Source organism: Papaver somniferum, chromosome 10 (assembly GCF_003573695.1).
Source record: "Papaver somniferum cultivar HN1 chromosome 10, ASM357369v1, whole genome shotgun sequence".
In the NCBI taxonomy this organism is placed as follows: domain Eukaryota; kingdom Viridiplantae; phylum Streptophyta; class Magnoliopsida; order Ranunculales; family Papaveraceae; genus Papaver; species Papaver somniferum.
The window spans coordinates 161,636,061-161,658,841 of record NC_039367.1 but is presented as its reverse complement, the minus strand read 5'-3'; the positions used below and the strand labels follow the sequence as shown (position 1 = coordinate 161,658,841).

General features: G+C 36.3%; 3 protein-coding genes across 5 annotated transcripts; 1 reads left to right on the top strand and 2 right to left on the bottom strand.

Moving 5' to 3' along the window:
* Window positions 1-1,103: 1,103 nt before the first annotated feature.
* LOC113318588 (probable protein phosphatase 2C 6) lies at window positions 1,104-4,494 on the top strand. Of its 2 annotated transcripts, none has more exons than XM_026566773.1 (5): window positions 1,104-1,346; window positions 1,640-2,925; window positions 3,048-3,371; window positions 3,461-3,566; window positions 3,705-4,494. In XM_026566773.1, exons 2-5 carry the CDS (start codon window positions 2,005-2,007, stop codon window positions 4,037-4,039), a joined length of 1,686 nt encoding a protein of 561 aa, XP_026422558.1. In that variant the 5' UTR covers window positions 1,104-1,346; window positions 1,640-2,004; the 3' UTR covers window positions 4,040-4,494. The 2 variants fall into 2 exon arrangements, with proteins under 2 accessions (XP_026422558.1, XP_026422559.1); XM_026566774.1 differs by lacking the exon at window positions 1,104-1,346 and adding an exon at window positions 1,396-1,537.
* A 711-nt stretch (window positions 4,495-5,205) lies between these two features.
* On the bottom strand, window positions 5,206-8,100 carry LOC113318589 (mitogen-activated protein kinase kinase 2-like). 2 transcript variants are annotated; one of them, XM_026566776.1, is made up of 9 exons: window positions 7,856-8,099; window positions 7,618-7,743; window positions 7,448-7,532; window positions 6,999-7,136; window positions 6,557-6,781; window positions 6,271-6,453; window positions 5,936-6,156; window positions 5,796-5,841; window positions 5,206-5,709 (listed from the first exon to the last, which is right to left on the bottom strand). In XM_026566776.1, exons 2-9 carry the CDS (start codon window positions 7,695-7,697, stop codon window positions 5,608-5,610), a joined length of 1,080 nt encoding a protein of 359 aa, XP_026422561.1. In that variant the 5' UTR covers window positions 7,698-7,743; window positions 7,856-8,099; the 3' UTR covers window positions 5,206-5,607. The 2 variants fall into 2 exon arrangements, with proteins under 2 accessions (XP_026422561.1, XP_026422560.1); XM_026566775.1 differs by having other exon boundaries at window positions 7,618-8,100.
* A 10,620-nt stretch (window positions 8,101-18,720) lies between these two features.
* Window positions 18,721-19,898, bottom strand: LOC113316739 (mitochondrial outer membrane protein porin of 34 kDa-like). Its single transcript, XM_026564885.1, has 5 exons — window positions 19,821-19,898; window positions 19,663-19,743; window positions 19,367-19,508; window positions 19,023-19,217; window positions 18,721-18,758 (listed from the first exon to the last, which is right to left on the bottom strand). The coding sequence occupies exons 1-5, from the start codon at window positions 19,896-19,898 to the stop codon at window positions 18,721-18,723; spliced, it is 534 nt and encodes a 177-aa protein (XP_026420670.1).
* Between the last annotated feature and the right edge of the window lie 2,883 nt (window positions 19,899-22,781).

Genomic DNA, 22,781 nt, shown 5'->3' with positions numbered 1-22,781 from the left:
GAAAGACCAAGAAAGTCATCCTTATATTTGTTCTTTGTATATCAAGAGAAGTTTGTCACAATGTCATTGATCAGCACTAAAGATGCTTCTAATTGTCTATGGTAAGTATTAGTTGTTAAATTAATCTACTAATTGTGATTCATGAATATCAAGTTTTGTAATTAGAATTTGTTGAAAATTTAGTTGAGTAAATCTATGTTACAACATCGCCGAGTGTTTTTTTTTTAGATTAGTTATGTCTCTCGATGAAAAATGCTTTTTAAGAGAGATTGAGGATATCGAATCAATCAGATGTTCTGCGACTTCTTTGACATCTGAATTCTGCTTTTATTTGAATGAAAATGCTAGCATGCATCTTCTTAAGAGAGACTAAACATGTCGAGTGATCCAGGTGTTGAATTCAACTCCCGAATCCGTTTTTCTCCTTACCCTTCTTACCTTTAATCCATGCACTGCCACTACTACGACTTATTACATAACATGTATAATGCATCTGAGTATATGTTACTTTTCAAATTCTAGAAGTCAGAATAAGAAGTCTGTAGTTTGTATAACAACTTATCGAAACCAAAATAAAGCAAAACGATTTTACTTTAGGTTTACAGATAATTAATATCGCGTTTAGATACAAACTTAAAAGTTATTTTTTGACTTTTAGAAGTTAAAAAACAAGAAATCAGTTTGGACTTGGAACTTTAAAACGGTTTCTACGAGTAAACAAATTATTTTCATTTAAGAAAAATAGTTTTCCTTCTTGTTTCTGCTTCCGGGGAAACAAAAATCAGAAACAAATTTGCATCCAATCGCGCTTGTAACTACACCGTTTTTACTACATTAAGAAAACCAAAAGTTGCCATATTAAAAACAATAATAAAATATTATATCTACAGAATAACATATCAAATAATTTTAGGCATCACCCCAAATTGATGCTCCCAAAGAGATTACCCAAGATAATATAATTGATACTCCTCCTTTTGTTTTTCAAACTTTAAACAAAGTTAGTAGTAGTAGTCAGTCACACACACAATTAATACTAATTAATATTATAATTATCATCATCAACATCGATTATTATTTGTTTCCCATTGTTTTTTCCAGGAGCTTTGAGGTTGAAATGTGAGAGATAGAGATGTGTGAATGTGTTGTGCATGGTAGTAGTAGTAGAACAAAAGAAACAAATGCTTTTATTGTTCTCTCATTTCTTGACATCTGTCCATCTCTCAAAAAACAACCTCCTCTCCTCCCCTCCCCCCTTCTTCTCTCCTTTTCTTACTTTTCTTTCTCAAACAACAGAAGAGATGATGATGTGATGAACAAACAACACACTGTTCTTGAATTTATTGGTAAGCAATTTAAATTTGTCTTCTTTGAGTAATCTTTTTATTTACTGTATTTAGAGTTATAGTAGCTGTGTGACATCTCTTCTGAGGTGGTGTTTTATGAGGTTGAAATGGGTTGCCTTTGATTCAGGGTGAACCCAAGTTTAATGTGAAAAAAAAACAACCATATTCATACCTTTTGTTGTCTTTTCTAGGTTCTTTCTCATGATCTCTTTATGGGTTTTCTTTCTTTTTGTGTTTAGAGATAAACTGGTTTAATTGATTTTGTCTGTTTTTTCATTCTTGTGTTTTTTTAGATTGATTAGAATAAAGGATTGGCGTGGAGGTGTATTTGAAGAACAACTAGAAGAAATTTCAGGAAGTGGGTTGTTGTTGTTGGACAAAATTTTTATTTTTCAATCAAGATCCAAAGTTTTCTTACCAGATCTGACCAACCCTTTTTCTGTTGAGCTGATAAGATGATGGGTTTTTGAGGGTTTGGTTAGATATGGAGGTAAATCTGATAGAACCCAGAGGTGAGATTTTTTCATTAATCCAGATGGGAGATGAAGAAGGGAATAATGAATTTGTTGAACAATGATAGGTAAACTAATTGGGGAGGGTGTTGAAGGTTGTAATTGTAACTATTCAGATAGGAAGGGTGGTGGTGGTGGTGGAATTTATGGAGGAGATGTCTCCAGCAGCAATTGCAGTTTCATTTAGATTAGGTGGTAATTCAATTTGTTGTGATAAATCTGCTATAGCTACTCATATGGAAATTACAAGACTTAAGCTCATAACGGAAACCACTAGCTTGTTGTCCTCGTCTGCGTCTGATACTGCAGCAAAGAAATTGTCCTCGGAGGAGTCGTCTGTTATGGAGGTAGATGAAGGAAGTTGCAGTAGTTCATTGAGTGAAGTAGATAATATTGTTCCTAGTTCGGAACGACTGATTAAAGAAGATCAGGAAATGGAAGAAGGAGGTGGTGGTGGTGGCGGAGGAGGAGAATCACTGTTCAATGTTGTAAGTGAGAGTGATGCCATAATTCAAGAGATAGAAGAAGATGACAAGTTAGCTCTGGTGGGTGGTGATCAAATACTCGAAGATTCGTGTTCGTTGTCTGTTGTTAGCACTACAGATAGCATCTCTGCTGAAGATCTCTTAGCTTTGAATACTGCTTGTGGGATTTTATCGCCGGGTTCATTGGAGAGTGGAGGTGTCAAAATTATTGGTAAGATTCCTGTGACTGAGGAACCAATAGGTGATTTACTTCCTGTAGCATCTTCTAGCCTTGGTTTGCAGGTTGGAGGTGTGTCTGAACAGGAAACATCGATGCTGGTTCTTCAGGTACCTCATGAGAATCGAATTCTTGGAGTGGGTAGGCGAGGGGTTTTTGAATTGGATTCTTTACCTCTTTGGGGGTCCATTTCTATTATTGGGAGAAGACCAGAGATGGAAGATGCTGTTGCAATGGTACCTCGGTATCTTAGAATACCTCTTCCTATGTTAATTGGTGATTCAGTGGTGGATGGTTTGAACAAGAATTTGTCGCACTCTACTGCTCATTTCTTTGGAGTCTATGATGGCCATGGTGGTTCTCAGGTATCCTCGGGCTTCCCACTGTTTTTATTTGCATTTATAAGGTATCTGCTGTAAGCTTACTCAAAGCAGTTAAGATCAAAGAAGTAAAACCCACCCTAACAAATGCTATTTGCTAAGTGAAGGTTGCAAATTATTGTCGTGATCGTTTCCATTTAGCTCTGACTGAGGAGATAGAAACCATGAAGGAAGGTTTGATGAACGGAAGCTTTAAAGATAATTGGGAAACTCAGTGGGAAAAAGCATTCACGAATTGCTTCATGAAAGTAGATGCGGAGGTTGGAGGTAGTATAAATGGTAGCGGCGAACCTGTTGCTCCCGAAACTGTTGGATCTACTGCTGTAGTTTCTGTTGTTTGTTCGTCCCACATTATAGTTGCAAATTGTGGTGATTCTAGAGCCGTTTTATGTCGTGGAAAATCACCTGTGCCATTATCCGAAGATCATAAAGTAAGGCATTTCTGTATTTGGCCTGCATATGACAAAAACCAATGCTTAAATCACACTTAGTTATCTAATTGTCTTCTTAATTATACCAGCCAAATCGAGAAGATGAATATGCAAGGATCGAAGCAGCTGGAGGCAAGGTTATTCAGTGGAATGGACATCGTGTTTTTGGTGTTCTTGCAATGTCGAGATCCATTGGTAGATTTCCTTCTTTTCATTTTCTTTTTCAAATAACAACCATGTAAATTAGAGTCACATTTAGATATTATTAAGAATATCTCCTGAAAGAGTACACAGCTTACAGAGTTCGCATCTTATTTTTGCTCTGATTTTCAGGTGATCGGTATTTGAAACCGTGGATTATTCCAGATCCAGAAGTGAAGTTTGTTCCTAGAACTAAAGAAGACGAATGTCTTATTCTAGCTAGTGATGGGTTATGGGACGTGTTGACAAACGAAGAAGTTTGTGATGTAGCTCGGAGGCGAATCCTACTGTGGCACAAAAAGAACGGTGCTACGCCTCTACCAGAACGAGGCATTGGAGTTGACCCCGCAGCTCAAGCAGTGGCAGAATGTCTCTCGAAACTTGCTATTCAAAAGGGAAGCAAGGACAACATTAGCGTGGTTGTCGTGGACTTAAAAGCACATAGGAAGTTCAAGATCAAAACTTGAAACAGTAAGTCCACCCCCAACTTATTGTTGATCAAAATCTTATAGCTGTACGATATATGAAAATACTGCATCTAATCCATTATGGTTACCAAAATTAATTATGTAGAAAGCTCAACGAACCCATCTGTTTTTTCATATGGGATGAATGAGTGTATGTACGAAAGAAGTTGTATTCTTTATGTACTATATAGGGTGTTCACCATTCTGGAATGCATTACTGTTTTTCTTTTTTTTTCTAAGCCTTTTGTCATACACCAATGCCAAGTATTATTATCACTGGCTATGTAAATTTCAGCTTGTTTTTTTAGGGGTTAGTAGGTAGGGACTGTCTACACTTTGACGCTATGTATTTGTTTCTGCCTCCGGGTTCAATGCTCTGTGAGGTATTTCACTTTATGTTACTTATGTTAGATATGATGCCTAAACAAGAAAAGCAAAAAAACTTTAGCTTTAAACAGGTTTAACATGAGAAGTCTGACAATCTTCTCGTTATGGTCTTAATTTGCAGTTAATATGCTTCTTATTTTGAGTTACTTCTTGCATTTCAATCCGTGGTATATGTGCAGTTGAAATTCAGCATTTCTGTTATTCATGTCGACTGAAAATGTTACGTATGTTGTTTTCTGCTGATAAAAAGAAGGATAATAAAATGCTTTGCATTGCTTTTCGATTGTATGCCTTGGGACCAAGATATTTTTCTTGATAGATAGATTCTTTGACTAATGTTGCAGAAGATTATGACCTCATTACATCACAATCCCTCTTTCTTATCATGTTAAGACAGTATATATATTGTGCACAAGAATATGTTTTACTGGTTGGTAAAAGCAAGGAACTTTATCTTGTGGGTTCGATGGTGACGAGGATAGAAAACTATAGCGTATTAGAGAACAAATAATGTCTTCTTTTGCTGACTTTTGTTAGTTCATTTGCATAAGGCTGTGACATAGACTAAAGATATAGATGCTGTAATCTTTGGAGAATCTGCGTGGGATACTCTCTTTTAAGATCTTTCTTTAGAAAGTGAAATTGATTTTGGTTGTTTAGGTGGGTTAGTGTGTTTGTTGCTAAATGGACCCAGTTCTTTGATATCTCAGACCATTTTGAGCTTGTTCTTGGAAGGACCATAAAGCCGTAAACTATGAATTTTGTCATTTGTGCAACACTTGAAATGAAAAACCGAATTCGGCAGAGTTCTGCGATTATGAATGCGAAAGCCGCCGATGTCTCATTTGCTTGCTCTTATAATTCTGCAAAACTTTTGTTGAGGTTTTGCTTGTATTACAAAGTTGTACACTTCCATCTGAAGGGTCTCATATACTTGCACCTACTGACAATTCCAGGCCTTATATACTGCCCCCAGTGGCTAGTATTGACGACTGTGGCAGGACGGGAAAATTAACACAAAACTGATAAGTTTTTATGTTCTTATTAGTGACTGAACACAACCAGGACTAGTCCATTGTGGGAAGAATTGAAAATCAATACTAGTCAACATCATAAGAGAATCCAGTCTGTAAACTACTGGTAAAGATTGATGAATGCAACTGCCGAGACGGGTAGTGTAATTAGTTGGGTATTGTAAAAGTGGCAAGAGGAGATCCGTCGTTGGTGAAGTAACTAGCAAGATCGACATCTGCATCTTCATACATATTGATGAACGGATGATCCTAGTTTCGACAGAAAACATAACGATTATCAGTTTGAAGAGTACTGACATTCAGCTTGTTCAAGTTTGGGGAATTGGCACACATACCATGAGTTCTCTAGCTGATGGTCTTTTCAATGGATCTTTCTGCGCACTGATTTCAGTATCAACCAAAATAACAGAATCATATTTCAAATTCCCTAGAATGCTACTTGAAATAATGAAAAGAGATTCAAAAAAGCATTTACCATGAGGAAATAAATGAGCAAAACTCTGGAGAAAATTTGTCAGAAGGTGCACAAGGAGGTGGATGATCCACAATGGCTTCCAAAAGCTCGTAAAAACTAATCCAGCCTTCTTCTTCTTGAGGAGTGTATGGAAACTCCCCTGTTGCACATTCTAGCAGTAGTATTCCCAGGCTCCAGATATCACTTTTATAACCATATGTGCCTGCACTGATTCTCTCTGGCTATGCAAACAAAATAGCACAAAAATTTACTCAGATGAAGTTGCCCGCAGTAGATAGATATTCTTTGATTGAAAACATTTGGAAGTGAAACGTCGATGAAAGTTTAATACTTACAGACATATAACTGTAAGTGCCCACAAAAGTGTCCCTCTGATCAGAAGTGCAGGATAGAATTGCACTTACGCCGAAGTCTGTTATTTTGACTTCTCCTCCATGATTGATCAGTAAATTTGATGGTTTCAAGTCTCTGTGAACTATGTGTTTTTCGTGATGAAGATACATTAAACCCTTCAGAACCTGCATAGACGAAACGAGTAAAGTGATAGACTCGACCACATTAGTCTACATTGTTCAATTTCTTGGCTCTGACAAAAAAGTTCATTTACCAGGAAAAACTTGCCTGCTTACTTATGACAGCAAGATGCTTCTCCGGGATTCTTTTAACCTTTGTCAGGAAGTCTGCCAGAGACCCGCCATCCATGTATTCCAACACTATTGATATGAATCCATTATCATAAAAAGTTTGGTAGTATACGACGACATTTTGACATTGAGAAGACTGGTTAATCTTCAATTCCTCCACGATATGTTTGCGTATGTTCTCATCAATTGTCATTTTAATGACCTGCGTTATGCATCACAGAATTCAGGGACATTTCAATTGCAGAAATTTGACAGAGAAGTTTGAGGTGCTAACTCAAAATTAGGTTGGCAAACTCATAGCAGGAGCAAGGAGCAAATGGTTGTGCAAGATATGCTGGTTTTGCACATTATAGAAAGTAGAAATGCTGAATATATAGATTGGTGCAAAGAGGTTCAATTGGGCGCTTCAGGTAGTATACCTTGAGAGCGAAAAACTGGCCAGTCCATTTGTGGCGTACCAGTAGAACATGCCCACTGCTGCCGCTTCCGATTTCCTTAACTTTTTCGATGTCATCGAAATTCATCATTATCTCATCCGATGGTTTTATAGGTGGTGGCTACAAAGAAACAGTAGCATCTAGTTAATCGAGAAATTTGGAAGCCGCCTCCAAATGCAACACCCCAAGGTTGCAGCAAAAGTGCAATTTTTGCATATATGGGTTGTAATTAAGTTGAACCAATTAAAATAAGCCAAAGGATCCTTAAATTGCGCAGTCTTAATCATTGCGCCGACAAATGTAATGATCAAGATATAGCATTTAGGAAGTACTATTGCAACCAAAAGAAGGAACCAATTCTGATTCGATTATCTTTTGAGTGATCGAGAATAAACAAACTACAATATGAAGTAATTGGTGGTGTATCTTACAATCTCATCTTCATTCGGAGTAAGAATTCGAACTCCGTCTTTGTTAACGAGAAGATTTCCTTCCTTGAATGTACCATCCTTAGTCCTGTTTAAAGAAAAATAAGCTGTAATTCACAGTAATTGAGTTACAAAAATGTAAGGAAAAAGACAGTAAAAGAGATGAGACTTACAGGAATTTTGATAAAGAAGATTCTTCATTCGTTGGAAGAGAAACAGTGAGATTAAGGCTTTTGCTTTCTTTTTTCCTCATTGCTTGCTTCCTCTCTATATCTCTGCCCTCTAAGTTTATTCTTCGTCTATATATATAGAGAGAAAAAGTCAATATAAAGTCAAGCAAAGACAAGGAAATGTAAGTAGTGGACATGAATAAATGAGAAAATGGATAGATGATAGAAGAGAAGACTAAACCAATTGTCTGCATTAAAAAAACATGTTCTATTAACACAACTAGAACACTTGCACAGCTGCTAGTTTATCTCCACCGAATTTTCTTTTACGATAGGCGGTACATATACTTAGTACGCGTAGGCTGACATGTTATGTACACGCTACGGATAGATCGATCTGAGAAGCACAGAGATACAGCCATAAGATAATTTAGTCGTCTTTGGAAGAAAGTTCAGGGACAAATGAACGGCCGGCCTTCTGAGAAGTTGCACAAGGAGCGAGTAAATTACCAGAGAAAGTTTAGAGAATCAATTGGAGTGGAACCTAACTTGCCTTTTTTGCTTTTATTATGAGTTGGATTAATCATAACTTTTTTTTTCAGTGTATTTAGTGTATTCAACTGTACCCACCTAATGATATTGCAGCAATGATTAATGATGTACTGCTAGCAGGAGGAGGACCCAAATGTGCATCAAAGGAGAAACAATTTGGCCTGTGCAAGTTGGTGCATGGTCCCGAATCGAAACATGACATGGTGTTTGATTATCAGTAAGATTTATAAAAGTTTAGAATCATCCAAAACAGAAACTGTTCATCAGAAACTTTTTTTTTCGTCCATAAGAATCAATTAACAAAAGCTTCAGGCCAAAAACTTCACCAAATGGTAAGTCTTTATTTTTATTGGGCTTTTTCCTATCAAAAATGGGAAAAAAAATTCTTAAACCAAACCGTTATTCAATACTGCATTGTATATACCAAATTATAAACCTAAGATCAAGGACATCCATACCCCACAAAAATGTAATTTCACTCGTTTTTCAATTTCCTCTACCATCTCAGGAATTCTCTGAGAATAATTTTAATCAATACATAACTAGTTTGAAAAGACATTATTTGTTATAGTTGAAGTATAAACCTAAGCTATCAAAGGGTTAAGGGTTCAATGTTCGCCTTTTTACTTAATTTGAACGCTTTTTTTATAATTAGAGGCTCATATAAAACATCTCTTGTACGATCAGCTTGTTAACCTTACGTCCTTGCACTATCAATTCTGCATGAAAACGGCTTTTTCACATCTATGCGAAATGGTTTTTTGATGACTAGTGATTGAGAATTCTTTACGTGTTTTTGGTTCATTTCAAACCTTCACATTCAAAATTTTAATGCGATGAAATAATTCAACTCCCTATTTGTTGAAAATGAATGTTAATGGTCCTCCTAGCGGACCGAAGAGAAAACTTAAGGCCAATGACTGCATTAAAAGCACATGTTTTATATACACAAAAAGAAAGAGTGGCAGTTTAATGTCACTTGCTTGAATATAGTTGTAGCTAATTTCGGCACAGACTTCTGTAACAATAATATAGGTTGTCCATACATGGCGTCGTGACATGTTTTATACGCGTTGCATATACACCTGTGACTAAAAGAGAAGTGGCCATTTTCATGGCGCACAAATTAAGTCGTCTTTGGAAGAAAGTTTAGGGACAGCAGGAAAGAAGGCCTCCTAGAAGTTTCGCAAGGGGGAAATTACCAAGGAAAGTGCAATGCATAACCAATTTGAGTGCAGCCTAACTTGCTTTTCTTCTTTGATTAGATGGATGGATTAATCAGACCGTTTTCTTGTCCAACTTTTTTTTTGCATTTATATCCTACCAAAAGTGATAGTAATGATGATTGATGTACTACTAGTACTAGAAGGAGGACCTAACGTGCCTCAAGGTCCCAAACCAACATGATAATGGAGGCTGGTTATTTGAAAATATTTATATTTTAGACTAATTCAATTTTGATGAATTTATCGAAAGAAAATGGGAAATTGTATAAAACAATTCTACGATTGGGACCCGATTTACAAAATGGTCCTACCTGTTGGGAAATTTGGCACCCCGAACACAGCGTAAAACAGGATCACAAAGGACAATTGGTGATCTGAACCAGATATAGGAGAAATAACAAGAGAGACGGAAGATAAAAAAAACACACACAACCATAACACAAGATATACGTGGTTTACATTTACAGGAGACATCCACGACCAACACCACCAGAAAAACTTCCATTAAATCAAAGATCATTACATGCTCTTTCCGCAACCCAAGACAAGACATGTAGTTGCAGGAAATCCTACACTACACCACTCATATGATTTCATGGATGATCAACTCATTTTTAGGTTTTCACTCTTAATTTTATTGATTTTTGAATGTTCTTACAAGAAAGATAAAGAAGTCAAGAATAATCTCTGCTCTGAACTTTCTCTCTCCTATTTACTTGTTTCTTACTCAAAAAAGATCACTCTCTCTCTTTACAACTCGAATGACTATCTATAGGGAAATACATAGTGGATGACAGCTAATCTGTCCTTTATTTTCGGATATAGTTTGCGATATTCTCGCAACCTTACAAATTTTAATTTCGCAAGCTCTCTAATCTTCGCAAGACTGTCACATCTTTCTCATGACTTTAAATGACGTCATTTATTTTATCATTTCTAAAACTGTTCTGCGACGCTATTGTGTTGTACCATTGGTAATTTCGCTGCGACATAATTGTTGCGAGATTCTGATCCTACATCTTGCCTCTTCTCATATCTTCTCTGCAAAGTAGCGAATGATGTGAGAAATGCCGTAGCTGTTTATCTTTTCATATTCCACATTTATCACACGTACTCTCTCTTCCATTTATTTCTTGACACGTCTTCTGTAACCGCTACTTTTCAACCGCTCACGTCTCTTCGTCTTAATGGTGTTTATTTCTTCGAGTAAATTTTTTTCTTTATATACTCTTATTCCCCCTTTTTTCCACTTTTCTTTTTACTTTCTCTTCTATTTTTATTCTCTCATCTCTGCAACTCTGTTATTCTTCTGCAAATTCTGTTGTTGTAATTTTTTCTTCCTTCAATCCTTTTACTTTCCATATATTCCCATACTCTATATTCAAATATGGCTCCAAGTGGTCATAGATATGAGAAGAATTTACAAGATGTCCAAAAAGATCTTGCTGATAAAGGTTTTACACTCTCCACCATTCCTGGTGACAATGCCAAATCAATTCTTTCTGTATAGCTTTTCTCTAATCAAAATTGTGATGATCAATCAATCATAATTTCGCTAGGTCAGATTCTCGCAGGTCTCCCTATTCCTCTTTATAACCCAGATCTTCCTTTATTTTATGAAATTCTCGCTCATTCAGAATTTTCGCGAGGCATCTTCCAACTAAGTGGGGACTGCATCCGTTTGATGCTAGAGTTCGCTAATTGTGGTGCTGGTAGAGGATCTCTTTACTCCAAAGAACTTAGGGATCCAAAATTCGCAAACTTAGAGATAGTTGTTGAGAAGTATACAGTGGCGAATTTCTTTGAGAACTACGAACTTATCTCCATGAAGAAAGAGAATACTCGCTGGGGTATTCGATTAAAAAGGAAAGATAACATTGATGAAGCCAAAATTCTTATGTAAGATATTGACTGGCATTCTGGTAAAAACACAACTCCTCGCCAATCCAAAGATGATAAATGGTGTGTTTTTTCTTTAATGTTAAAGGGACCCTACATTGCTGGATCAAACGTTCTTCCTGCGAATCTCGCTGCATATCAACCTTGGGTTTTCTCTTGGCCCGAAAAGGAGAAAGAGGTATGTTTCTCCCCTTTAACTCATTTTATATTTCTTTATTGATTTTTACTATTCTGTTCGCTAAATATTGCGATATTCCGCAGATCCAAAAATTGAAGGATAGTTATAATAGGACTGAGAAATCTAGTACTCTGTTAGCTCTTCACTCATACACAGATGAGGTAAGAAATTTTCTCTTATGACTTTAAATTGTACTGTTACTTTCATGCTTCCATTTCTTATTTCTATCTGTGTGTGAAGATTATTGTTGAAGTAGAAGAATCTGCTGATGCTGCGAAGATTGGTGATAAAGGTAAAGGTGCTCTTCGCAGGGAAAAATCAACTGGTCCTCCTCAAAAGAAAAGAAAAGTTCGTTCTCCTTCTCCTTCAAATTTTCCTTCTAACGAAAATTTTGAAAGTGACAAGGGTGATGAGGATAACGATGATCTTCCTGCAACTGAAGATTCTCCACCTGAATCTTCTATGGCTAAGCTTTCTGGCCTCTTTTCTGATTCTCTACAAGGAACGGGAGATAGATAATTCGCAAATAACTGCAAAGCTCTCGCCACCCTTTGTGACGTCCCTTTACTAGATGGTGATAGCTCTCTTCGTGGAGTTTCTAGATCAGTGACTCCCGACTTCTTGCATTCTCTCAATAGTCTGGTATACTTTTATTTCTTTTACTTCTTCATTGTTATAACTCAAAATCTCTTTCTATATTAATATTTTTTACTTCTTTTCGCAGGATGGAAAAGCTTCTTTTGCGGTTGCCTTAGATCTAGAGAGAAGACGCGAAAATCTTGAAAAGAAGAATCTTCAATTTCGCAAGAAGAATGAAGAATTGGAAGTTGAAGTTAAAGGTCTTCGCGAGAAAAATAGACAATTAGAAATTGATTCTTCCTCGTACAAGAACAAAATTTCTAGTCTTCAACAAGCTAATAATCAGCTTTACGGTATACTAGTTTTCTCTTTTCTCTTTATTCATTCATCATGTTGTTTTATCTTATTTACATGATCCTTTTTGCAGACAGGTATGGTCTTTCTGATGAAGCTACCCTTCTTCGCTCATTTCCTAATGCCTTGGATAATGATACCCTTCTTGAATGTCTTAACAATTCTTTAAATAGCTTCTCAAATGGTAGAATTTCATCTCTTTCTCTAAATGAACTTAGATTGAAATTTCGCCTCTTAGAAATTGATCATAGATCCAGTTTAGGCTTAGCCAACAGATTTAAGTGTCTCCTTATTGATTCCAAAGAGAAAACCAATGAGTTAAGAACCAAGATTAGCGGTCTCATAGATGATAAGGATCATATCTCTGATCAAGGTGCCAAGGATTTGGCGAAATTCCAAGAGGCTCTCCTTGAAGTTCAACTTGAGCGAGATGAAGCTAACCGCAAGAATATTGAACTCTGCGAAATGGAAAATCAAATTCGTTCTCGTCTTATCATAAGTAGTGAAGATGAATTTGTCTGGGCTGCGAAAATTTTAGATGATGCTAGAAAAGATTTAGGCGTAAATGTTAGTCTCCAAGTTGAACATACAACCTTGATTAGAGACATGATTTCTGACAGAGAAGGTTGCTAATTGCTCTTCTTTACTAATATTTTGCTTCTTATGAATTTTCATCAAGTTAATAATTGGTTGTCTTTTGTTCGCAGATTCTGAAAATAAATATCGTGAAAAAATTAAAGAACTTGAAGCTGAAAAGGAGGAACTCGCAAAGAATCTTTCTTCTCGCAACGACAAGTATTCTAGATTAAAGAATCAAATCAAAATTACCGTTGAGAATTTTAAGAATGACGCTATGCATTTTCGCAATCAAACCATCCAGATGGTTTGTGATGATCATAATATCCCACATTCTGATTATCCTTGTCTTTTGGAAGAAATCCCACAGGATACTCCCAGTTTGATTATCTCTGATAGCGAAGCTGACGATGAAGAATCTGATAGTGATGGAAGTTTTGATAGTGATGAAGATTCTGACGAAGATGAAGAAGGAAACAAGTCTGATGAAGATAATGAAGGATTAACCAAGAAATAGTCTTTACTTCTTTCTTTGATTCTTTGTAATACTTGTACATTTATTCTTCTTTCTGTATTTGTGTTTCTTCATTTTGACCTGCGTAAATGAAAACAATTCTTCTTTGCAATACAGTTAATCAATATAATCATTAATTCTTGAATTTTTGAGTAAATCTCTCATATGGAGATAAATAATTTTCTAATTTCATACATTCCCATACTTGCCTCTGTTATTTGAATCCAAATGAGAGATTTAATAAATTTTCTTATTGTATAATTTCGCAACTTTTGCGAAGTGAATTTTTTTCTTTTCAAAATCTCATTCCTGTGTGGTCTTATTTTCCTTCCTAATTAAAGGTCTTATTATGCCACCTCTTGTCATTGCGACAAAATCGCAGGACGTCCTTGCATTTCATGCAAAAACCCATTGATCTTGCCTTAACTTTTTCTTTTGTATTATGGCCTCTTCAGGAATGTTGCGACAATATGACAGGCCTAAATATTCTTGCGAAAATAAAGCCCCATGACATTCCGTCTTGCGACGAAATCGCAGGACGTCTTCGCACTTTCATGCGAAAACCCATTGATCTCGTCTTATTTTTCTTTTGTATTATTGCCTCTTCAGGATTGTTGCACAAATATGACAAGCCTTTATCCTTGCGAATAAAAAGCCTCATGACATTTGCGTCTTAAGACACTTATCAGCTCCCTAATGGAGGGTGCGCCCTTATCTCCCCCTGGTTGCCCCTTCAAGGAGGCGTACTTCTACCATACAAGGTTAGCTCCTCCCATCCAGTCTTAACAACAACCAGTTGTTTTCGCAGCCTCTTATCCCTTTTACCTATAGGGCTTATGGTTACGAGACTGCACCCTAAGTGGGGTTTTCTTCAGGCCGAGTGCAGTATAAGCCAAGACTTGTCAAGAATGGCAAGGACGCTTCAAACGCCCCGCACTCTTGACTCAACCGTGTACCTGCGCCTTGATCAGATCTGCACTCCTTGGGAGAGTCCTTATTACCTTAGTCGCCCAACCTAAGTCATATGCTTAAGTTGAGAATCCAAGGTGCCTCTCCCGGATGGGTTTATTGACCCCAAATCTCCATGACTCAGGTTCCGGTGGCGGTGTAGCCTTTCCCTGATCATGCAATAGGTACCCCCTTATATGACGTACTTTAGGTCTTACATTTCCTCTTGCGAAATTGTATTCGCGAACTAGGGTGTACGCCATAAAGGTTCGCCTCTTTCTCTTTTGTCATTCTTCTCTGATTATTTTCTGTAAAATTCATTATCTCTGCGAGAGTCTCGCAAATCATTATATTGTATCTGAATTTCGCAATCTCAATTTTGTTGTTCAATCAAATATTTTTGAGAATTTTACTTATTGCGAGATTATCGCAACAACTTAATCATTCATACATTTCTTGTTTTTATTACCTTTGCCATCCTCTGCTTCTTTATTATTTTCTGCTACTGCTTCCTTGGTAGTGGTATGTTCATCCTTTTTATTCTGAGCTAGCATTAATTTGCAACATCTCTTCTCCTTTCTTTTCGATTGTATCCACCATCAACCTCTCACTTCTTTGTACGTCTTTGATTTTGTGTCGCCAGTTTTCCTTCTTGTTTGCTCTTCCTTCGCAAGATTCTATCTCAGTTTCGTAACATCTCTTTCCTTCAACCCAATCTCCCTTTATGATTCCTACACCATTGGGGTGAGGGAATTTGATGCATTGGTGGAAAGTTGAAGCTACACCTAGAATCCCATGTAGCCAAGGTCGACCAATTAATGCATTGTAGGGTGATTCTACATCAACGACACAGAATGAGATTTCAGAAGATATTCCCTTCAATGGAATTTGCATAGTAACCTCCCCTTTAGGCTTGTTAGCAGTACCATTAAAACCATATATCTTATATGTTGATGGTATAAGATCATCATCTCTTCCACCCATGGTTTTATAAGTATGATAAAATAAGATGTTCACAGAGCTTCCAGTATCGACTAGAATTCTATTGATTGCCCATGAATCTTCAGCTTCATCATCCTCATCTTCTTTCGGTTTTGGATTAATTTCTAATTTTATTACCAATGGATTGTCATGCACCTCTTCTCCTTCGGGAATTTCTTCTGCGGTAAAAGAAATGATGTTTCTGCCATTCCTCTATCGCGAGATTTTCGCAATATTCATAATTTTCTTCCATTATTATCTCTTGCGAACACTCTACTCAAAACATTATCATGAAAATCTTCAATTGTCTTATATGAATGTACGATAGAGTGACAGAATAGATTTTTTGCTTTTGCACCAACTTCTATGAAGAATGTTTCTTTCTTTTTCATCGTATTCACTTTGTGATGTTCTGGTGGTGGTGGTAATGGTTGAGATTGCGGATGCCCTACCAGAAAGTCGTTTAGTTTTCCTTGATCTATCATTCTCAAAATAATTCTCTTTACATTTCTGCAATCGTTTGTGGTATGTCCATGAAAATGATGATAAGAACAAAATTCATGACTTCTGTGGTTTGGGGTGGTTCCGTTCCCATGTTCCATGGTGTTGGTATATTCTCCATCAAAATTATAGCTTCCCATATCTTCTCCACACTTGCATTTAGAGGTGGCATCTTGATTTCTTCCCATATTACCTTGTGACTCCTTGTCCTCTATTAAAGTTTGGTCTTTGACCTCCATAAGTTTCTTGCGGTTGATCGAGTCTTTGAATCTTGTTATTTCCTCCACGATTGTAGAAATTTCTTTCTCTTTCATACTCTTCTTGATCTCGGCTCCCATAGCTACCAACTTCTGCTGATTGTTACTGTCACCTTTTCTTGTTGTACTTGCGAAGTATTCGCCACTGTGTTTATTAGCTTGGGTAATAAGCTTGCATTCGCTGTTGTGAGCTGGTGTTCGCAACTGGATATGATTCCATTTCATTTTGTTTCCTCTAAAGCAATGTATTCTTCTTGAAGTTCTCGCAATTCAGTCATTGTAATCGTATTCTTGACTCTGAAAATTTGGACATACAACAGGTTTGTTGCAAACATAGCATTGATAAATGATAATATGAGATATCTCTCATCTACACGGCCAGCCATTTCGCTACACATAGTTCTCCATCTTTTAGTCAAGTGTTTCAAACTTTCGCCAATCCTTTGTTTTAATCCAAACACATCTTCTATACCAGGTCGTGAGGAATTATTACTTATATATGCTCCCAAGAATGTGGTCTGCAAATGATTGAAAGAGGTTATTGTATTCTTTGGTAAACCTTCAAACCATTTTAATGCTTCTCCTGTTAAGCTGGATGCGACATATTTGCACAGTACCGCATCATGATTTTCCCATTGTTACATGCACCTCACATAAGCTTTAATGTGTTGAATTGCACAAGTTGTTCCATCGAAAATGCTGGTTAATGCAGGCAAATTGAATTTTGATGGTATTCCTCCTAATTGTACTTCCCTTGTAAATGGAGTTTTCGCAGCTTCTTCTATTACTTCATTTAATTTTCTTCTACCTACTTCTCCTCTATTATTTAGCATTCCTCTCATTTCTTCTAATTCTTTCAAGATTTTTTTATTTACAACTGAATCTTGATCCATTGGTATCTTTAATTTTGCTTCTCTTCTTCTACGTTCACGTCTATCCACTAGTGGAAAACAGAAGTTCCGCGACCGTCAGGACTAGTCATATATACGAGTTATACGACTAGTTTTAACCGTATCTGTTGGGGTCTCTGATAAAGCGTCTCTGTTTGGTACGACCCAAAGCCATGGGTCTCAGAATAACGACCGATTATAAGGGTACCGAGGTACAGACCCTTAACCGTGGGTCTCAGATTTAAATTATAATATAAAAGAAAAATATAGATTCAGATTTGCTGAAATGCCTGAATGGCTAAATCTGAAATAATTTGACTGCATCAAAGTCAAGTCAAGTCAAATTGAACTCAAGTCAAAGTCAAATCAAATGGAAGTCAAAGTCAAGTCAAATCAAATGGAAGTCAAAGTCAAATCAAATGGAAGTCAAAGTCAAGTCAAATCAAAACTGAATTTCAAATTTAAACTCAAATTTGAGAATTCCACATTCATTCATTTTATCCATTGGGTTTAAAATTACACAAAAAAGGATTGAAATCCTGAGTTCAGAGCAATACATATGTTCGAGATAGCTAGTAAGTTCTAAGATTAAACAACATGATTAAACAACAAAATGTTAAAATTCCCAACTCCCCAACTGAGAAGATACTTCATAATGGTGTATCTGTAGCAAAAGTAAGTTCTGGTTCTCAAAAATAGAAGAAATAAAGGGACATAAATATGCATATCCAAAGAAATTAGATAGGATGAGTATGACTTACCAGTAAGTAAGTGATGGGTATGACCACTTCCTTCAAATTAGACTTAAAACCATGCCTACAGCAGATGATATATTGATTAGTCAAGAAATTGGATGGTACAAGCACAAGGTAAACACCAAGGGAAGAGACAACAAGAAAAAAACACCAAAAATTATACTTAAGCATCTAACTGATATGTTATGGATATTAATCATACAAACAAAACCATTGTTTATGCCTCTACTTTATAGTCTTTATCAACTAAAGAAATAAATGAAAGAAAATGTAATGGTACTAACAATTAGAGAACTTATCAAGCCAAAAGAACCAAATCATGCATTTGTACACAAAAGTTAATTAGGGACACCCAGTTTGAGTTGTTCTACAAGATCAGGGACTAGAAAATTAAAAGATAAGTTGGGTATAAATTTAGTTCATGTTACCACTATTGCCAAAAATAGCAGTTCCGAAGACAAATTTAAAACATCATGTTTTAACAATAGTACGACCATACCTTAATCAAATGTTCAAGTAAGCATCCACTACACAATAATTATTGTACATGTAAGTGCATTAGGATAAAAGAATAGATGCCCAATGCCTAAAAATGACCGACACTTGATGATACTAACTTTGGGGGGGGGGGGGGGGGGGGGCTTAATGTTTAAACAAAAAGGACATGTATAAGACTATTAAGAAGCAAATAAATTGAAAGAATAACAAGGGAACATTCATGTTACTGCAAGAGTGAAATTATGCACTTCTTAATTCTAAAATATATAATCCAACAGTCTAAATTGAATTCCATCATTTGAACATAAAGTTTGGGAATAAGTTTGAGCCTAGTTAGCTTTAGGGAAAATATGAATACCTAGTAAGGAAAACGAGAGCCAGTACGACTGGCAAAGATTTTAATAGACGGTTGACCCAACTGCACCTATAATCATACCTGAAGAATTCATTTTAGAAATCAGATATTAAGCATCACATTCTCAGTTCCTAAACGTGATAGTAAAACACATGTGTAAAATGTAAAACAATTATACAAGAAACCAATATTATTATCTGAGATTCTCTATAACAAAGACTAAATTGGTTGATAAAAACTTAGTATAAGATTATCGGCTACTCTAATTCACCGTCAGTTGGTTAATTAAGACGGTGAAGATGGACCTTGGCCTCCACTCGTGCTGGATAAGAGCGCTTGACTTACCATGGTTGTTGATCCTAGCCTTGACAGAAGTCAATTGGTCCAAAGCTTTCTGGGTACCGATGGTCAAGGTGTTCTCATTTGTACTGAAACTATGGGCAAGCTTGGCACCAACATCTGTATAGGTCAAGGGACTCTCAATGTGGCAGTAAGAAGCATTGAAAAAAACACACACATCGACAAAAGAAAACAAGGAGCCTGGCAATCAAAAAAAGAAAAACACTCACTAAAAACAAAGAGTCGGTCATCCATATGAAAGAGCTCAAAAGAAAATACTCACAAAGTGACAGAAGCAATCAGGTCAGCATTTGCGAACCTCACTCCAGCATTACATTTGGTGAGGTTACCGGATGCAGTGTCGTAAGAAAGATCAGTACCAAGAACAAGAAGGGGTGTTCCTACAACTCCAGAGAAATTGACCATGGGGTTTTCTGTCAAGCCTATGCTAGTACTGATGCTGTTGTACTCATGTTGATACTGAAGCTCGAGCTGTTTCCAGTCAAAACACTCAGAGATGTGATTAATCACTAACATAACCCTCATGTTACGATCACCATAAACACAATACAACAAAACACCATACACACCTATTCCCTTAGATGGAGATCTTCAATGCTTCCTGAAACAGAAAGATACCATGTACCCTCCGACTACCTCTGTGAATCTCCACCCTATGTAAACCGTACACTACCTTGCTTTCTGTTACACTCATCTTCTCATCGAGCTGTGTGGTCCACCATGAGAGCTTCAGCCAAACCACCTCTACGCAGAATAGCCACTTCCTAAAGCCTGTAATTATACCTCGCTGACATAAGGAGCTTCCTTAATAAATGTACGATAAACTGAAGGGACACTGCAATCAACATTTAGTGGTACCATTTGCATATACCTCGAACTAAAATTCACATTAATCCTTCGAAACAACCCCAAATAATAAAAAAATATACACACTCCTAACGTATCAATCTTACCTAAGCACCTGGATGTTCAATTTCTAGCATCTTCATAAGCAAATCATGGAGCAAATGTTCATCAACACTAAATTTTGATTGCAAGTTTATTACATGGCCAATGACAAACTACCACATGAGGAACCTCATCTCTAAAACTTAAGAATTTTTAAAATGCATCATGCTTAATGTGCAGATGCACTTTTTAGTTTTTAGTGATTCACCCATGTATAACTTCTCCATTTGATGGCTTAAACTGCAAGTTGGGAAATTTCTTGAAGGATTGACGAAAATCCAGAAAAATCTGAACAAACAAACAAATAACTTTCATGGCATATTGAACATTTCCTTTTAAGGTGGGTAATGAGTATGATTCTATACCTTACCTAAAAATTAGGAAAACCCATTCCTCAAAAAATAAACCCACTTACATACAAACAACAGCAACACCAAACACAAACAAATCTTAGAATCCTGAAATCAAGAGATTACTGTTAACTAAAGAAACACCATGAGAATCATGAAATCAATACCAAACTATGATGGGGTTAAATCCAAGAGTCATGAATCAAGCTAACAATTATTAACACGAGGAATCGATAATCATGTACTTACGTAATATAATATAGTTATGAATCAATCTAACTCAAGGATTGAAATCTTAGAATTTAAATCTTCTCAGATTGAAGAACGGGAAGTAAAAACTGAAAACCTTAAAAAAAATATATGAAAAGCTAGTTCTGAATAGATCGAAGAAATCAAAGCTAGTTCTGAATAGATCGAAGAAATCAAAGAACACTTCAATCCAAACTATTACCAGGAAAATCAATTGAAAATTCACCCTAATCCTAATAATAAAAATTAAATTTTTGTAATTGAAAATGATGTATAAAATTGACTCATAGATGATTACCCCAATGAATCGTAAGAAGGATTTTATCACTGAAATCAATTATTTATTTCAGGGTATTGACTTCTATTTCACCTTCCGAATCTGGATCCAGTGTAGAAGAAGAAGATGATGGAGGTCGATCCAGAGAAAATTAACGTTCACACTTGTGGAGATAAAAAAAAGAAGAGCTGGAGATGGAGAGGAGTTATGCTGTGAGATGTATGAGAGAATAAAGATAATGGAAGCTAAAGAGATTGAGATGAGTACAAACAGATGCATCGATAATAACGAAGTCTTTATTTCCAGATCGAGCCGTCCGTTCATATAGATCAATGGATCATATCTCAAACGTTTCTAAGCCGTTCATCTAACAACAGATACATCACCAATCATGGGTAGCGGAATGGGTCCCTGAATGAGGATAAAATAGTAAATATCCAGGGACGGTTTTTAAGGGATACCAAAAAAAATTTAAATGAGAGACCGCTCTTTGTGGTCAGCGGCCCGACTACCGTCATTGAGGGTCTCTGATGTGGGTGGTAAAACACCCATTTTCCACTAGTGATCTTCTCTTGCGAAATTTTGCATCTCTTCTTCATTATCCTCATCTCGCCTTCTTCTGCGATTCTCTTCCTCATCTCTATATTGAATTCGCAAATGATGATGCCTTTCATTTTCCCCTCCATTATTTTGTTCATGTCTTATCAATTCAATTCGCTGTCTTTCAGCCATTCTTTTTACTCTATCATACTCCTCATTGAGATTATCATTATTCCGTTTTTGTGACACCTTCTTTCTTGATTGTCCTGATTGTTCTGGCGAATTGTCTCCTGAAGTTCTTGTTCTTCCATTTCCGCTCTCAATCTTTCACGTTCGCAGATTAAACGTGCTTGTTCAGCATAATGTCTTTCAATTTTTCTTCCTTCCTCTTGATTTCCTTCGCCATCTTGGTTATTCTGTCCCTGATTTTGTCCGTTCTCTTGATTTCCTCCAATTTTCCTATCATCAAAAGTTTCATTTTGTGGAACGTAACGATCATTATTTCTTTCTCTATTTTTGCGATTTTCTTCATTAGGATTTGATATTTCTTCTTGAATATTATTTCCAGCATTGATTGTGGGTGAATTTCGCCTCATTTCTCTTCTAGTCGATCTTGAATATGATTTTGTAATACTTCTCGATCTTATATTCTGTAGTCTTATATTCTCCATCCTTAATTCATCATTTTCCTTGTTAAATTTGCACGTTCTTCTGCTTCAGCTCTTCTTTCTTCACGTATTCTTCGTCTCAATGCTTCTAACGCTCCAATTTCCTCACCTTCATGAATTATTCTTTCATCTACTTCTTGATTTCTCTCTTCATGTCTATAATTTCTGTTTTGTTGCTCTTCTTCTATTTTTTCTGTTGAATTTGATCGCCAAGTGTGTATACTCACCCTGTCATAATCTGTATTCCTCTCTTGAACTAGTGTTTGTTGAATTGGCGTTTGAATTTGATTTTCTCTATCATTTCTCATTCTAGTAGATTCTCCCATTTCACTTCTTTCTCTTCCAGCAATTCTTTTGCTTCTTCTAATAGTAGTCGGTTGTTCGGATATATTTCTTCTTCTAGCCATTTCTTTAAATTTTCACGAATCTCAATATCAATCTTTAGCTTTTTCTAGAATAATCTTCAACTCAATCCCTGTTTCTAGCGCCATTATGTAGTTGCAGGAAATCCTACACTGCACCACTCATATGATTTCATGGATGATCAACTCATTTTTAGGCTTTCACTCTTAATTTTATTGATTAATTTTTGAATGTTCTTACAAGAAAGATAAAGAAGTCAAGAATAATCTCTGCTATGAACTTTCTCTCTCCTATTTACTTGTTTCGTACTTAAAAAAGATCGCTCTCTCTCTCTTTACAACTCCAATGA